General features: G+C 40.1%; 2 protein-coding genes across 4 annotated transcripts; both read right to left on the bottom strand.

The window, feature by feature from the left end:
• Positions 1-1,039: 1,039 nt before the first annotated feature.
• palmdb (palmdelphin b) lies at positions 1,040-17,282 on the bottom strand. 2 transcript variants are annotated; one of them, XM_088282929.1, is made up of 8 exons: positions 17,135-17,282; positions 14,696-14,765; positions 14,089-14,169; positions 13,871-14,001; positions 13,426-13,540; positions 3,663-5,733; positions 3,469-3,557; positions 1,040-3,216 (listed from the first exon to the last, which is right to left on the bottom strand). In XM_088282929.1, exons 2-8 carry the CDS (start codon positions 14,738-14,740, stop codon positions 3,133-3,135), a joined length of 2,616 nt encoding a protein of 871 aa, XP_088139055.1. In that variant the 5' UTR covers positions 14,741-14,765; positions 17,135-17,282; the 3' UTR covers positions 1,040-3,132. The 2 variants fall into 2 exon arrangements, with proteins under 2 accessions (XP_088139055.1, XP_088139056.1); XM_088282930.1 differs by lacking the exons at positions 13,426-13,540; positions 13,871-14,001; positions 14,089-14,169; positions 14,696-14,765; positions 17,135-17,282 and adding an exon at positions 8,420-8,539.
• On the bottom strand, positions 10,219-13,159 carry LOC148318362 (palmdelphin-like). 2 transcript variants are annotated; one of them, XM_088282932.1, is made up of 2 exons: positions 11,519-13,159; positions 10,219-11,269 (listed from the first exon to the last, which is right to left on the bottom strand). In XM_088282932.1, exons 1-2 carry the CDS (start codon positions 11,547-11,549, stop codon positions 10,224-10,226), a joined length of 1,077 nt encoding a protein of 358 aa, XP_088139058.1. In that variant the 5' UTR covers positions 11,550-13,159; the 3' UTR covers positions 10,219-10,223. The 2 variants fall into 2 exon arrangements, with proteins under 2 accessions (XP_088139058.1, XP_088139057.1); XM_088282931.1 differs by having other exon boundaries at positions 11,462-13,158.
• Positions 17,283-18,104: the final 822 nt, after the last annotated feature.

Raw genomic sequence — 18,104 nt, 5'->3', positions numbered from 1 at the left:
TTTCATTATTGAGTCACTCTCATGATCACAACGCAAGTGAGATTTTTTATTTTATTTTTTTTAAGGGTATTTGTGCATCAGAAAATATTTAGGACTTAACTGTACAAAAAAAATTAACAAATAGATATAATCGTGTTATAATTTATGAATAATAATTTAATAATAATTAATTTATTATTTTGCCGTCATCACTTTCAACTTTTATGGTCTGATGTTTGATTTTCAGCCCGCTTGCCTCATCACCAGGTTTAACAGTGGGCTGTTGTCATGGCAACAGCAGGTCGGTTATATTTCTAGCCAGACGGTGGCAGAAGAGTAACAGAATGGATTGATTATTATTGCAGTGAATAAATTACTCAGCGTTTGAAAATTGGTTTTCCGCATTTGCTTAACTAATGTTAATGAAAATACAATTTAATAAAAATATACTTTTCCAAATGATTTTAAAAAACAAATAAATTAAACTCATTTGCTAATCTTACACAAATAATGAACGCTAATGCAAAAGTGCGAAGAAAATAAAGTTCACACACTTCCGTGTCTTCAACCTTCAGGCTGATCCGTCGTCAAATTGATCCAATTTGCATCCCGATGCTGAATTCAGTTGCGGAGATTTGCATTTATGATGTGGCGATTTGTACAAGTGCTTCCACATTTGTGTTTTATGCTCTGCCATTTGAATTTCCAATGCGCTCTCTGAGAATATCGTTGGGCGCTAAATCAAAAGCATCTAACTGACAATTTTATCGGCACTGCCGCGGGTTTGGTGATTCCAGCGGGATTAAATTTAGTTTCACTGTTCATCATGCGAGTGGGATGGCATGGAAAATAAATGTACACGGCATCATAAATGTCACGCATTCATATATAAACAAGCAACTGTTTTATGAATACAATCAAAGAGGATCTCAAGGAAATCGGAGAGACCACAAGGAAAATCTTCTGGGAATAAAATAAAGACAAAATTAAGACATATAACATGAAAGCCATTCGAGTATGTTCTGGATCAAATAAAACCAACATGACATGATTTTTTTTTTTTTACGATACTTTATTGTTGCAAGAATGTTTCACTTTCATGGGCAATCGTGAGAATTTCCAAGCATTGAGCAGTAAAAACCTTCGCAGGAAACATTAACAGATTGTTAAAATGCAAGCAAGCAATTTGTGAGATGTACAAACAGCGTAAACAATGAAGCAACGTGACATGGAAAACAACACCGGAAGTTGACACTAAGGCCAAAAAACACCAAGCTTGCCGTTTTTGGAAAATACAATAAAAGGAAAAAATTAGTTTATATTGAATATCACATAAGAAGTAAAAGCGGACATATTATGAAAATGTGACTTTTTAATTGCATGTATACAAATAGTTGCCAATTTCAGAAAATGTGAATTTTCCTGGATCGTGCCTGCGACTAATTTACATATTACCCACCCTCACATTACCTTTCTCTGCCCATGACTTAAGAGCTAGGCTGGGTGAAGATCAGCCACTTTCAAGCCCTGTTGGAAACACTTTACTATCAAATCCAACAGGTAAGCAGAGCTGCATTGCCGACACCGTGGGTCTATCCGAATTGTGTCCACGTGTGCGTTTCATGCGTCACATACACAGATCACCACGCTCATTGACAAATGTAATTCAGCAGCTTGGAAAAAAAACCTTATATAATATCTCTTCTAAGTGCTTTAAATTTAGATTATCACCTATTGATTAATTTATATAAATATATATATACACATATAGTCATTCTTTGACATTAAAAAAATAAATAAAAAAAACAACATCATGGCACATTTAAGCAAATGTTTTTTGCTTATCTTAAGAGTTTATGCCACCCCAGCAAAGCGATTGGGTGGTCATATATAGCAAAGTGGCGTCGTAATAAATACACACGGAATGCGGCATTTGCCCAATTAGCCTATAGGAGAGCAAACATCAAAACATGTCAATAAATATGCTTCACATTTAAGGTATCAACAGTGGTTTCGCAAAGATGGAATTCAACAATACATTTGGTCTTACATTCACGTGCACACACACACGCGTCAGCAAATCTGCGATGTGAACGGTTTGTTTGGTCCGAATACAAAAGCCACGTGACAAAAATGCTGCAACGGCTAGCGCTTGTTCCAAGAATTTTTCCTAAATAAAAAAATAAATAAAAGGATTTTGTTGCACGATAAGGGCCAAAATACACCCCACTCGTTAGAAGTAATACGCACTTGGTGGATCTCACGTGACGCGTAAATTTATGGGGAAAAAGACGGAATTAAAAGTATCGATAGGAAAATCGACTAAAATCGATACATGTATTTTTTTTTAAACCCGGTTCTAGTATACTCACATATTCTTGATATCCATTTTATGGTTCATGTATTTGTACGCTCTTTGACCTCACTAGTGGGGCGACTTTAGCACACTCGTAGGAAAATTAAGTTTGAGGCAAATTGTAAAATTTAACGTTAACATCAGCGCTTTTTTCGAAGTACCAGTCAACTACTCTAAATGGCATTCTGAAGCAATTAAGTAAAAATGTTAAAGTAGAGGAAGGCAGTAATGGAAAAAAAAAGCATTTAATTAATAAGACAGTCGTTCTACTAATGTGCTCGATTGTTTTACTAATGAGGACAAAGAACGTACTGGTGGGCGGGGCTTGAGCGCCAGGATTTCACACAAATGCGAAAACGGCTTTTTATACGTACACACTTTCAGAAGAAATCGTCACCATCAACAAAGTGGAAGAAATGTATTTGAGGCTAACGCTAATTTACCGCCACACAGATTAGCATTAGCTAATAGCGAACGGCACAGTCTTCTTCAGCATCCAACTTTGCCTCAATACTTTTGTCAGAGGACTTTGAAAAATATAAAAAGGAAATTGCTGAAATCGAATCATGTTAACTTAGTCATAGAAATCCAAGAACATTGCACATCTCATGTCGTATGATTGCTTAAGCGCTCTATAGACTTTTTCGAGCGGAATGCGGCAACAAACATTTAGCATTTTTTTTCTTAGCCCAAAGCAATACTGAAACATTGATTTGATCTCACGAAATCGGATGAAAATTGGCAACACGGAATTTTTAACGCTTAGAATGAACGATTTATGTCTTATTGTTTCCTCGTTAGTCTGTTTTGGTGAACTCGCCTGCCTCCCAGCGCAGAGCCATGGCACTCTTGCGTCTTCCTGCGGTGTAGCCCTCGGGAAACTGACAAAGACAAATCAACACTTGTCACTTGTTTCACACTTTGTACTCGGCAGGATAATTTGTTCGATAAAAACACAGATGAGTCACGAGGGTTTGTGCGATCTTTACTCATACACTACTCGCTGAGTAAAAAAATTAAAAAAAAAATCTTTGACGTCTTTAGCCGTCAAAGGCAGTAAATGAATTCATTTTATGAGGAGAAAAACAAAAATCGGAATGAAAACTAATGAATAAGTAATTGCTAGCTCTTACTCTGTGATCGCATGATAAAGTCGAACGATCCATCTTGGGTGTTTTCATCGGCGAAGATGGCGACGACTTGCACTTCATTGGCAACGATGCTAAAAAAAAACAAAAGAAATAGTGTTCATCTTTGAATGTGAATCGGTAATTCCAATTTTGATAATTTGCGTCAGGTCCCCTGATTCAGGGTTAAACAGATTTACCTGGATTGTCCAGTGACAAAGTACCCAAGTTGCTCGACAGCATCCGTTTCTCGCCGAACCTGCCTTTGCCGTAAAGATTTGCCCTCTCCTTCCTCAGCTCCTCCTCTCTTTGCTTCACCATTTGTATCTCCTCATCCACCAGTGACATTGTGCTTCTTGAACGCAGCTTGAAAAAGGGGTTACTCATGAACATTTTCTCTTGGGGCTCACAGGCTTTATTGAGGGAGAACTCGGAAGCGCTGCGAATAATCAGATTTGAGGTCTCCAAAATGATAAGATTAGAGCTGCTGTCCTCGGAGCACCATTCGCCGTGCCGGGCGTTGGAATTGAAATCGTTACTCGGGTCGAGAATGATCACATTTGTTTCATTTTTTAACGGTTCCTTTGTGGGCGAGGAGGTGATGATGAACGACGGGGTCAGCGGAGTGCTGATGGATCTTGGGAGTCCTTGAGATGCCGAGCCAAACTGAGTATCTACAGACTTGCCCATAGAGGACAGCCCTCTCTCCTTCCGGAATTTCTCCTCTCTCTCCATTGATATGCGAATCTCTCTTTCAACCGGTGTTTCAAAATCATCATTAGGCGATCTGTAACTGGAGTCGTCCAAGCCGGAATCTTCGGAGCATGGGCTGAATTGAGTGTGTGTATAATCTCCAACCAGAGTCAAGTTTTCCAGATCCTGGGATTTCCTGTTTGTTCTTTCGATGTTTCGGACTGGCGTGTACATGCAGCTGTGGCTGCAATTTAAATTGGGCTGCCTGGCTGCAGGTGTGACCACCTTGTTTTGGGTTTGTTCTTCCATCGCCCGCCACTGCTTACGAGCCAACTGAAAGTCCACATGCTCGGTGCTCACGTTCTCGCTCGTTGTTTCTTGTATTACGCAGAAGTCTTTGGGTAGTTTCCGGTTTGGGCCGGATATGTTCTGCGAGTGTTCTTCCTGAGTGCTGCGATTATTACTGTCGTCTTTGCTATTTTCATTTTCATCTTCAGAGATTTTGGACAGACCTTGAAGGCTCGGGGAGATGCATTTCAGATCTCGCGGCGATGTGGGACAAGATAAAGCATCCGGCGGTTCAATCGGCTCTTCCGTTTCTGGAACGTCGAGTTGGACTTCGTCATAGCGCTCATTGTCTTGGTCTTCCGAGTCGACCGCTTCAACTTTCTGCACAAAGAGCTCCTGAGCGCTGAGGTGAAGACTGTCCAGATAGGAGTCGTCGTCTTCTTTATTGATCGAAGAGGAAAATATCGTCCTCCATTTTTCATCGGTCTCGCTATCAGAGGAAGCGGCGGCAATTTCAACTCTTAGGCAATCATCCGCTTCGTCGGGGTCAAGATAACGGCAGGATTCGTTTGAGATATCTGACATGGCATCTTCGATGTTCTGCTGTAGCAGAACTTCCTCAGGAATGGGTGAGTCGAAACGGGTTTCAGGGACTTCCGGGTCTCCCTCGTCTTCTACCTCCAAATTGTCATAGTCATCACTGCAAGAATTGGGTTCATCGTCCTCTTCCAGGAATTGTTGTAGATCTGTCGGCGGTTCTGGGTATGCGTCTTGCTCTACCTCTGATGTTTCGAGGTGCCTCATCGGGTCGAGGTTTTTCTGCAGCACACATTGCGCTTCGTCTTCTGTTGTCTCCCGCGCCTTACAATGAGCTTCGTTTTCGTAAACGCTTTCCGCACTAGAGAGCGTGTCGGACACAGACGAAGTGATCGATTCGTTTCTTTTGAGCTCGTCGTGTCCTTCCTCAAATGGAACCGCTTCCTTTTCATCATGGATCGGCATGTCATTGCGCATGTCGGTTTCGGGGCAGCCGGGCGACACATCGACAAGGTCGGTTGCGAAGTTGCTAGAACTCGATTCATCGTATAATTCCGATAGATCTGTATTCATATTTATTTGCTCGTTGTCCAAATTGAAATCAGCAGCAGCTAAATCCTCACTGCTGTCCTTCTCCAGTTCTGGTCGCTCAGCGGTTTCCATAGTAACAACGTCAAAGGTGTGATTCTCTGAATCGCCGCAACCTTCGGTTAGTTCTTGTCCATCTGATTCTTCGGTCTTGAACGAAGCTTTCTGAATAAATTAAGAAAGGAAAAAAATGAGTTTTGCTTTTAAATGAAGTGAGTCAGGCGCATTTTCAGCAATCCCACACACACACAAAAAAAACCCAATCAAATTATAGATCATTTGTTTCATTACTGCATGACATTTCACTTTGACTGTTTTGGTGAGAACGTATTTGGAATGCAAAACCCGGCTTGTTTTGTTTCTTTTTTGTACATGAATTTGTCTAGGGAGGATTTGTGCCAAGCAGAGAAACACTTCTGATGGAGAAGGCGGCGGAGTGTCGTTTGGGGGGGGGGCTAGGTGTTTGTTTGTGCGCGTGTGTATGGGTTCATGTGTGGGGGTGTGTGATGAGGAAAGCGGGCGGGACGTCGTTGCGTTTTTTTTAATTTTATTATTATTTTTTTAAATTTCATTTAAGTGGGTTATCCACCGAAAGACGAAATGGCTCCCAAGCAGAATTTGATGCATTACATGCCCTCTTATGTAAGACCGTAGGACTGCGTCTGCCTCCCACACATTGTCGGAGGGTCACAGCGGATGTATTCCGAAGCTCATTATTCATTGCAGTCTTTCTTTTGGAAGACGCACTCTTGAGCTGCCTCATACAAACTACAGCTTGCTTATACGGAGTTTTTGGGGCTTGTTTTAGAAATCAGAAATCCCTTTATTGTTATTGTAACAGTGTGCAACGAGATTAGAGAGCTCCCCTCTCCAGTGCAATACAACAATAATTTAATCAAATATATCAATTAGATAAATAAAAGAATAAGAAATGAGATGGAAAATAATACGAAATTGGATAAATAAAAACACAGTAACAGCTTATAAAAATACAGTAGTTGAAGTCACTCATTTTTTTTCCCCTTGCCATTTCCATTAACCTGGTTAGTTCCACCCACAGTTGAAGGAAGCTTTCAATATCTTCCAGTGACACATGACACACACGAACCCGCACAACAAAACAACCCGCAAAGACACACGCGGGAAACAGTCGCCATGGTAACCATTAGCGGTGACGGCACTTCTCATCCGCCACCTCCTCCGCCACCCACTCACCAACTCATCCGAGGACTGTGGCTGAGGAGTAATTCTGTGGTCAGGCTGCGATCAGTGCTTTTAAATGATTACGTGAAGAGCTGGGTTCTGATTTCCTTGTGAACAAAACACCTCACGTGTGTTTTTCGGAGCCATGCAAAGTCGCTCGACAACAAGTCGGATGAGCTGAAGCTTACAGATGGCAACAAACAAAATCATCGGGGACAGTTAGTTGCATTGCACGAATCACAGCCCTGGTTTTACTCAGTCATGCCAGACGAGGCGATCGAGCCGAGCCATTTAACGCAATCTGCCCGCGAAGACTGGTGGCCAATCTGGCACACCTGGGACTTGGAAACTGATTCTGAATTCGGGACTTTCTGTCAAGTCCTTACAGAAAGCCTTTTTAGATTTTATTTGATTTACTTTATTAGGGTCCATGTACTTGTACACTATTTTTATTTTTATTCAATTTATGTTAACAATAAATTTTGTGAGTAGTACTGCACTGTAAATAAATAAATAAAAATGCAAGACAACTAACCGCTAAAAATTTCAGTTGGACAATTCAACTAAATATTTTACATTTTGCTTATTGTGAAAATTGTCTTTCCTGCATTTTACTCCAATAAGAGATTGCAGAACTGCTTTCCCTTGTTTCCCCCCCCCCCCAACTTAAAGAAACAAGTAAAAACAACTTGGCAATTAGTTTTAGAACAAAAGAAATGCATTGTTGTGCCAACTAACATTGTTGCCATACATTTTAATTTATTTTTTAAAGTTGTTCCAATTTAAAATAGTTTCAGACCAATAAAATGTGTTTTTTTTTTCATACATTATAATTTTGCAAACAAATTGGATTCATGGAAAAAAATAAAACTCTAAAAAAAACAAACAGGACATACAACAACAACGATCTGAGACAGACTGAATGACAAAAGGGAACTAAATTGAAACAACGTGACGAGACTACGAGGCACAGCTGGATGAGACACGAGTAGCTGGAGGGAGCTGATTGGTGGACACAAGGAAAAAGGGCTGGCAGGAGCAGGCGCAATTTAACAAGCTCACGAAAAAGGACAAAAAGGGAAACATGACATCACATGAAACAAAACGAAATCGTAATCATGGACATACAGGACATAATATAGTTTGTCACATTTCCTTCTGCAGCAATAATCGTTTCTCTCAGGAGGCAATGTGGTACAAAATCATGAAAAGATTTTGGAAAAAAAAAATGCACCATATTTTTGTCCAAAAATGTCTACATAATGCAGCTGAAATATCTGAATATGAAATATCTTTCCATATAAAATATGATAGTTTTGACAAGGAAGCACAAACAATGTAGTCACCAACATGAAATAAAAAAAAAAATCAAAGACAGAAATAAACATGATCTTAAAAAAAAAAAAAATTAAAAAATGCAATTTTAATAATTCATCTCACACTAAATGCAGTCATTGCAGAAAACACTCCGAGATTCCCCTCACACATGCAGCTTGCGACAGCACACCATCACGTCTATCTGCAAGCCTCCGTGCCGGGAGGCTTCCCTTCAACAAATTTGACACCGGGTACCCTTACATAAACTAAAATCCCTAAAACAACTTTTTTTTTTTCTTTCTTTAATTTGCGTGTGCGTCAATGGACCTACCTGAGACAGAAAGTCAGGCTCATGCACAAGACTCAGCTCTGTTTCTAAGAGCAGCCTCATACGAACAGTTCTGCCTGGCTTCGGCACTCACTGATTGGACGGCGAGTGAAATGGGTGTAAGAAAGCCGACCAATAATCGGCCTGGCATTGATGAACTCAAGGAAAAAAAAAAAGAAGATTCCATTTTGTGCTCACATACACACATGCATCCAACTCCTCAGAGGAACCACCTGCCTCATTTTCACCGATTAAAAAAAATAAAATAAAAAATAAAAAATTAATGACATCACTGCTGCAAAATCCAAGATTGCAAGGTTTTACGTTCATTTTCAACCTGATACTGTCAAGAAGTTCCAAAAGGTTGGTACTGAGGTAACTGGGAAAACTGTACAAACTGGGGGTGTCCAAACTGTGGCTTGGAACCATTCGCGGCACACAGACCATTTTCTAGCGTCGCACCTGACACAGAGCTTTTCTAGATACGCTTATAATAAAATAACTAAAATAGTAACATTTCTCTTTCTAATGCCTCATGAATTAAAATATTTCACATTCAGCAGCAGAAAATTTGTTCCTCTCCTCTCTGCTGCCTGTGTCAAGCTCGGATTCCTGAACATTTTTTTAATATGAACACTGCTTGAAAATTTGGCTGTTCCAGATTTTTCTTGCTTTGGTTCGGAATGTGGACATGCCTCATCACTTTTAACAAGTGTTAAAAATAACCCCCTCCGACGAATAAATAAAAACAAAATAAAAAAAAAAACACTAAAATAAATAGAACACATAATTGATGGGTTTTAACGTGCAACAGGGAAGCGAGGCAGGGGTAACTTAAAGGATAATTGATGATAAAAAGGCAAACATAAAAAGGGAGTGGAAAAAACAAAAAGATGAAAATGCAAAATAACAGGCATCAACAAAACAAGGACTTGAAATGAGCTAAAAAACTATGACTAAGAAAACTGAAACGCACTAAGGGGCAGACGACAGACGCTTAACAGGACACATGAGCAACATCCGACATGAACGACGACAATGAAGCAACAAGAACTGAAAGCAAACAAGGAACTAAATACAAACTAAGTAACGAGACAACGAGGAACACCTTGGTTCGCACTCGGGAGTGAGACGACAGCAAGCACAGGTGAACACAATCAAATTTAACACGAGACACACACCAAACAAGCAAAAACATGAAACAAAATATCAAACCAAAAACAACAAACACAGACCAGGAACATTTACTGTAAGAAAGTTGGAAAATGTCAAAGGGGCGTCTTTTGATTTTTCCTGAATATGGTCCACAGAACAAAATGTTTGGAAACAAACACACATACACGCAAACACACCAAACAGAGGTCTTGCTAGTCAAATTTGTCTTTTATTAAATAATTGACATGTACTAAAAAATGAATAAATAACTACCAAGAATGACATGAACACAAGCTTGCTAATATGGGCCTTCATCAAAAGTTAATAAGCTGAATAAAATCTATCCATGTATCAAACATGCTATTTTTAATTTGATAATCAGATGAGTTTGTGTCTTAAAATGTTATAATCAAGCAAGGACAAATGCTTTTCATAGCAAAAAAAAAAATGGATGTTCTCCAGTCCAGTGGTATTCATATTCCTGTTTCATGGACTTTTAAGCAGAAATGAGCAGAATGCCAAAAAAAAATGAATCTGATTGGAAGCATTATCGATGAACAAAAATAACGTTTAAAAATGGTAATTTATATTTGTATTTCTACTTATCTGTACGAAATAAATTAATAAATATATAAAAGAAGGGTTCTCCGGGTCATTTTGACACAATTCCGCGACTTGGAAGTTGCCCTTTGCTTCCTGACTTGTGAATGAACGTCGGCCTGTGCAGACCTTGAAGATTCCAGGTCGTGTCGGCGTCTTCGCTGATATATTTGCGGCTTTTTGCTACGCCAGGTTGGAACACTTTGCTCGTGTATCCTTCGGGGTGGTATGAGAGGAGCTCCCCATTGTTTTTAGTTTCAATATAATTGTCGTCGTCGTCGTCATCGCTGCATCCTACGGTCACCAGTTCGGCTCGGAAGTCGGCATCTTCCTCATCCAAGGCGTTTTCGTAACCCATGAAAATCATGGTGACGGCTGTTGATTCCAGCTGTCCTGTTTGGTCGTTGCCAAATCTCCCCGCTTCGAGACGCGGGTTTGTTTGGCTTGAACTCGCCATCAAAGCATCAACGTTGCATTTTTCAATTTTGCACAAAGGTGTTTGCTTCCCCTCCGACTTGACTTTGACTGTGAGAAAAGGTCCCCGTTTAACACTATTTACAAGTTTTTTGTCGTCAGGACCTGGTGCAGTTTTAGCACTACGCTGAAGTGGACTAATCGGCGGAGTAAAAGGTTTGGATCCGCCTCGAATAGGCTTGTCGGACTCTTCTTCATTTAGGGATTGGCCGCGGGTATTTTGTTCGGCTTGTTCTTGCGTAATCTGAGTGGACGAAACGCTCGCCTGTGAAGGGCTTTGGCTTTTTGGTAACATTTGTTTCTGTTCTTCATTTGAATTCTTCGGTCTTGATCCAAAGTAAGCAGCCGAGTAGACGGGTTGATGGTACAGCAGATCACGAGGTACCTTCTCATCCGTGGCTTGACGGAGAAGCTCATCCACCTGTTTGGGGGTCATTTTGTCATCTACGCTCGGAGACAAAGCGTCTCCATCAGGGTTTAAGGCATAGATGGATTTACGTCCATCGTCGTACACCTTTAAGCCTCTCTCCTGGATGTTTTCAGGGCTCACAGTTGCTGTCGAGACCACTTGACTCTTTCCCGTTTTTTTATCAAGCTCCACACTTATTTCCATTGCAAATGTTGCTGTAAAGCAAAAAAAAATATTTACTGTAATAAAGTCGGAAATTAATTTAATTAATTAATTAAATTAATTTCAATTGTAGTGCACGTTAAATTACATTTTCAAATTACAGCATGAAACTGATAAAAAAAATTATTTCGGCTAAATAATAATAATTAAAAAAAAAAGCTTTACGAGGTTATAAAAATAATTACCAGTATATATTTTCTCTGGCACATGTGCAACCTCTGTGACTGTATTTGATTCTTTACCACTTTTTGGACTCAGACTTTTTGCTGACATCGGGCAGAGTAATGGAATTTCTGGGGGTCGCGATGAAGAATTGTGGATTGTATCTGGTGGAAAAAAATGAAATGAGCATCTGAAAAGGATAAATGATGTGAAAGAAGCTATTTTGTGAATATATTTTAGTGCAAGGTCGCATTATAAAGATTTCGCATTACAATGGCAAAATTGTGAATGTCAGAGGTGATTTAATTGGTAATTAATTAGTATATATTTTTTAGTTCAGGTCAGGCTCAAAATTATTCAAACCATTATGAACAATCAACTTTTGCTTTTGTTTATATCTTTTGCAAAATTAACACAGAGCCAGAAATCAAATCAAGGCTTGCAAAATGAAAAGACAACTATAGTGAACCCCACATGCATCTGCAAAATCATCCTGCGATTAAATGTTACCAAATCAATCAATGAGACAAGATTAAACGCCATGTGCAAAATATAAATCAGGCTGTTAGTCATTTTACAAAATATGAATGAATCAAAAACAACAGTTTTCGTATAAATGAGTAGCTCACTGACATTTAGGGGGTCCTTAATCCTGTTCCTCGAGGGTCGCTGTCCTGTCCGTTTTCCATCGATCCCGACACACCTGATTCAAATGATCAGATAATCGGCAAATGCTGGATAACAATCCTGATCATTCGGATCAGGTGTGTTGCCGCAGGGAGAGACGGAAAACAGGCAGGACACCGGCCCTCGAGGAACAGGATTGACGATCTCTGGCATATTCTGTAATTATAGTTAGAAAATCCTTGCTATGTTATCTAGAAACAAACCAATCGCAAAACACAAACACACGATCAACGGAAATGCGGTATTTACCTGTGTGGGAGTCCGCAATAAACCCCTACGTTTGAAGACAGAGTACTTGAATATCAAAATAATGAGGGAAGGAAGCAGTCAAACATCACAGGAGAATCAAAAGTCCGTTGAAAAGGATTTTTGTGCAACGCAAGACTGAAGTTGTGTAACAGTGGATGTCAGTTGTTACATTCGCCAAATCCAGACACAAAACCACCAAAAAGTCAATCATGCATACTTAATTAGATACACCTTTTTTAGTAAGTATATATTAAAGAGAAAATTACATGCAACATTTGGGTCAAAAATGGGACAGAATCCGTCTGTCCAAAGAATTCTCAATCAGTCGTGTTGCCATATTTGCAACCGATTTATAAATATCGGTAAGATTAGCCATGGCGTCCCGCAAGGGTCCATGCTTGGACCACACCCTTTTGAGTTCCATTGTTATGCAAATGACACTTTTTTTTAAAATTCTAATTAGCATCAACAAAACAACCCTCGATCCAAACTTCAGACAGGCCATAAAAAAAATCAAAATGCCAGACAAGTTCTTGAATTCAGGCAAAATTGCTTTGTTCGTAGGACCTGCAAGGCAAGGAATCGAAAATTCCACGCTCACAAATGTCAGGGAAAGCATTTTCTCACCTGTGCATCATAAATACTTCTGATTTCTTGCAGCTGTCTTATGCAGAAAAAAACAAGTGCATACTTGTGACCTTGAGGCTGGTTAATTGTAACTTATCAATAAAGCGAAAAATAAGCAAACTCTGTAATTCTTTAAATATGTTTTTTTTTTTTTTTTTTTAAATCAACTCAGAAAAGCTCCCACAACCCGTGCAAGTAAAATAAAAAAAAAAAACAATCCCATACTTTCATTCCTTAATTCTCACTAATGATTTAATCGCCGATTTAATATTAATGGATTGTTAAATTCCCGTTATCGCCCGAGTTCAAGAAAAATGCAATTCTAACTTTCTGTGAACAAGCCTTGCAGTATCAGCAGCAACAAACCAAGCAAGCCAGCAAGCAATCAACAACATGGACTCTATCTTTTGCGCTTCCAGCCTACCTTGATAATGTCCTCGGGTGTCCTTTCCACTTCTTTTAATCGCTTCAGAACAAATTCCTCATTGGCTGAGATGTTGAGCTCCTCCGTTTCCAACGCCTCGATCTCTTTTTCCATCCTGATGAATAAAACACGAGTAGTTTTAGGAATGTTCTGTCAATTATTTTTTTTTCTTACCAAACTGCCTAGTTTTTTTTTTGTTCTAAATTTGACAATTTGGTGTTTCTTTTTAGATGGGCGGGCGTCGGACAACGTGTCGAAGTTTCTGTCCTTCCATTGAAGTCGGCCAGTGTCAATCTCCCTCAAGCAAATAAATTCGTCAGACCACAGCACCTAATTTAACACACCTGCACCCCATTGACACCTGCGACGGTGTAAAAAAAAATTGTTTTTTTCCAAATGGCAGAAAAGTAAGCGACTAACGTCCAAAAAGTCGCAGCGGCGCCACCTGTCAATGTTGCTCTGCAGCTCGTCACTCTGCCGCTGTTCATCCTGCGCCTGAAGCCTCATCGCCTCCTGCTCCTCCTCGGATTGCTGACTCAAACCATCCATCAGCCATTGCTCCCTCAGAGCCTTTTTCTGTCAATTAAAGGAAAGATGATGACGAATTATCACACCTCGAGGAAATTTAGAATCGAAGGGCATACAATGAACCGTTGCCTGTACCTTTATATATTGGAATTTGAGCTTTTCTTCCTCTATCTGTCTTCTTTTCTTGGCGATATATTCCTGGATTCTCCTTTTGTCCTGTTGACGAGTCACAGCATATTTACACCTGCCGTATTCTTGTCAGGTCTTCAACCTTGAGACGACAGCTGGAACTTGACGACCGTATCTAACTTCAAAAGTAACACCGACTTTGTCACCTCACACAGACAAACCTTTAAGTATACGCTCCCAACTTTGGATTTTAACCCCTAAACTGTTAATGCTATTAAAATAAGACATGTTTGTGTCGGTGATGCGAAAGGATGTTGGTGGGATATTGTAGCCCGAAATTAGCTCCCGGATCCAGGATCAGTGTGGCACGACGCGCCTGTGAAAGGAGATCGCTTTAATTTGGTCTCCTGGTATTTATAGAGCTGACTGACATTGACTGTGTCAAAGATACCGTGACCGCTGACCACTGATGGACTGATTGCAATTTGGGGAGATTCTGAAAAAGTTCTGAAGACCCCCACGCATGTGTTCAGCGTTCTCCACAAACCCGAATATACGGCGCTCTGTTTTTTGAAGCATATAACCGAAACACGGGTGTGTTTAAAGTCGTTACCGTGATAGCCTGGAGACGTTCCTTCAGAAGGTCTGTTTCCTCCATGATGAGCTTCAAAAAAACGATTTATCTGGAAGGCGAATAACAGATCATGTTTGAATTTTCCAACTCTTCAGACCCAACATGTGAGCATAATCATCCAGAATAGAAAAACATCATCCTCGACCGAACGAGGTTCTTGTTGGAAATCAGGGAGCAGGAAAATATCCTACGCTTGCCGAGTGAAATGGCTTGAAGTGTTTTTGTCGTCAGAGCAGAGACGCAGATGGCATCTGGAAAATCTCCAGGCATGGACGGACTACATGCAGACGCTTTAGGAGTATTTTCGGACAGCGGTCTTCAATGGGAACACTTGGAGCCTTTTGCTGCAGTGCCGAAATCGTCTCTGCTGCCACAGAAAAACCACCAGTGAGCGTTTGCTCTAGAACTGGAACGCGATGAGTTTTTTAAAAAAAAATTTTTTTTATGCGCAGACGAGCCATAAAGGATTTATCTAATGAACTGAAGGTTTCTATTGAAATTTGGATTTAGGTATAAGAATCATACAACATTCCAGGGTTATTATTTATCTAGATCAGGGGTGGACAAACTTTTTGATTGGCGGGCCACAATGGGTTCTAAAATTTGACTCCAGGAGTGTTTTGGTCACCTCATCGGAGAAAAAAAAAAATACATTTAATTTAAAATGAAAATGAACAAAAGCATTCCAAAAATTTCTATGTCTTTTAAAAAACAAAACACAGTATTTAGAAAATAAAACATTAACAATGTTTATTCATTAAATTTTTTTCAAGTTCGGCGGGCCGGATTAAAACGTTTAACGGGCCGCATGTGGCCCCCAGGCCGTAGTTTGCCCACACCTTATCTAGATAGACACTGTCCATCAATAGGTAGCGAAAGAAAATCTGAGTTAGAATGGAAGAGAATTGTCGTCGTCGCTCGTAAAGGTCATGCCGCTGTTTGCTTGTCCACCTGTTGGCACCACGGCAGTTTGATCCAACAGGCTAAAAATACCAAGGCCGCGTGGCTAACACGGCCTTTGAGAGAATGTCAGGCCAGATCAAGCAGGTTAGGAACAAAAACAGGAAATGTCGGACTGACAGCAATTTACATGGGATGACTAATTGGCCCGGCTAATGTTTTGGTCTGGACGCGTGATGCAAACCAATTAAGTATAGCGATTAATTACACGCTTCTGCTTTTGTAATCTGCGAAGAAAGTACGAGTAAAGCTTTGGTATTTTTATCACTGGCTGACCTGCCCGTGATCTTTGCTAGACTCCAATACATGTGACGTGACCCCAATACCTGTCTGTCTTGCCGTTCAGTCAAGGTCCTCCTTATTTGTAATCGCTGCCGTCCCCTCCTTAATCTGATCTGTGATGGATTAACTGCTCACACATTAGCTCAACGGCACAGGTCTCGACCAACGTGTTTTGCAGGAGTTCCAATCAGCGCTCTTTACGAGCAGGGAGACGCAAACTTTCGCCTTCACGTTGGGGATTTAATCAAATATAGAGCCAAAATATTGAAAGAATTGATGAATTTACCATGACAACAAATGAGCATTTTTCAATTTCCCGAGAAGTACCGTAATTTCCAAAGTATAAGGTGCACCGTATTATAAGATGCGGTGTCAATGAACAGGTTTTATTTTTGGGGGAAATTTCCACATATCGGGCGTACTGGTTTATAAGATGCACATTAGGGGAACAACCCAGTACAGCAATTGAATAAAACATTAGTCATTCAACTGCAATTTCCAACATACAGAAGACGTACCCGATATTGAAGTTTGAGAAAATTAAAGGATTTTAAGTGCGCCTTATAGTCCGAATAACACGGTATCTAGATGTTCAAGCATCTAATTTATCCATCCAGTCATCCATTTTTTTGTACCGTACAATCACAAATATTCATACACATCCCTGCAGCTGAAAAAACTGGGATTGTCTCCATTTCATTTGAATATTATGTTCAAGACAGACTGAGGACATATAAAAAAAAATGAATAAATATATTGACACGTATTAGCGCTGCCGCATTCACAATTCATGCGATGCAATTTTGATCCGACTGCATGTCGGGAATTGAACAAACGATCGTATGCACTTATCAGATGAAGACATACATTGAGAAACTTTGACGTCGTAGAATATTCTTGCTATAGAGAATCGTCGGTTGCCGTGAGGGGGTGTGTGCGCGTGTGTGTGTGTGTGTGTGTTCACAGGTGCTTCCAAGTAGTTGAGTCAGAACCCTGCTCAGATGCCACAAACCATGACTTAAATAAATGAAAATATACGAGAATCAAACGAGCCTCAGGCCTCAATTCATAATCTCGGGCTATGTGTATTTATTTGCGCCCCGGTATTTTTCACTTTGACTCTCACACTGAAATGTAGAAGCAGTTGGAGAAGCAATAATTGTGAAGTCGACTCACCCAGTGTGTTGTACGTCCTTCGGCGGCAGATCTCAGAGCGTGTTTGAAAGAAGTCACTCTTAAAGCAGATCCAACATTGTTGCCGGCGTCTGGGATTGTGTTGAGGAGATTGTGTAGGCTGAGAGAAGCAGGCAGAGAGGAGGACAACCCCACCTCCCTCCCTCACTCCCTCCCTCTCTCGCTCTCTCGCAACCAAAATATATTCTGTAAATGAGCCACCTGAACCGAACCAAAAAGTTGATTTGGATATTATTCAATATTCAAATACGGACTATTACTTTATTATACACACAAAAGAAAATAACACCCCAATGCTTTCTGCGTGCCGTTTTAGAAACAGTGTCCTACTTTCCAGCATATCGATGGGTTTTTTGTTACCATAGCAACAATACCCACTCAAATTTGTACAAGATTACCAGCCAGTGCACGGACGGAGGAGGAACTGACTCAAACTATACGTCTTCCGAATGACATTTCTGGATGTGATCGACTTACCAATGTTCAGGATGTCTGACATTTTCAAAACATACAGCATCTCATCTATTTTACTCTCATGCGTATGAGTTTTGTTTAAAAATCAATGAATTTACCTCCCCGCCCCCACCTAGTTTGATTTGGAGTGTTCCATTTACGAACTGTGTGGAATGACCCCTTTGCCAACGGATCGGGATATGTAAAAATCGTTGGCAAAAGATTGACACTTTGAAGAAAATCAAGCTATATATATATATATTAGCTTTAATACATGGAGTACCACAATTGTATCATGGAATAAAGTGTAATTACAGTGTAATAATAAACTACAATTCCCAAACAACCGTTTGCTTCCTTCTTCTGTACAGAATCACCAAATAAATCGACCCCAAATGAACCCCGACAGGTTGCGTATGACCTTAATTGACAAAGATAGAAAAAAAAGGACATTTTTGCAATAGTTATTATCATAGTTTGTCTTATAAACGTATCTCGG

The sequence above is a fragment of the Idiotropiscis lumnitzeri genome, chromosome 19 (genome assembly GCF_059441095.1).
Source record: "Idiotropiscis lumnitzeri isolate Australia: NSW breed Sydney's pygmy pipehorse chromosome 19, RoL_Ilum_1.0, whole genome shotgun sequence".
Lineage (NCBI taxonomy): Eukaryota > Metazoa > Chordata > Actinopteri > Syngnathiformes > Syngnathidae > Idiotropiscis > Idiotropiscis lumnitzeri.
Note: the sequence above shows the minus strand (reverse complement) of the source record. Positions and strands in the feature narration are given on the sequence as shown.

Coding starts and splice junctions, on each gene's coding strand:
- LOC148318362 (XM_088282931.1), bottom strand. CDS start 11,549: ATGTCAGCAAAAAGTCTGAGTCCAAAAAGTGGTAAAGAATCAAATACA. Junction 11,270..11,461: donor GCCAGAGAAAATATATACTG/GTAATTATTTTT, acceptor TTTGCTTTACAG/CAACATTTGCAATGGAAATA.
- palmdb (XM_088282929.1), bottom strand. CDS start 14,740: ATGGAGGAAACAGACCTTCTGAAGGAACGTCTCCAGGCTATCACG. Junction 5,734..13,425: donor CACCCGAGGACATTATCAAG/GTAGGCTGGAAG, acceptor TAATTTATTCAG/AAAGCTTCGTTCAAGACCGA. Junction 3,558..3,662: donor TTTGTCACTGGACAATCCAG/GTAAATCTGTTT, acceptor GTTTTTTTTTAG/CATCGTTGCCAATGAAGTGC.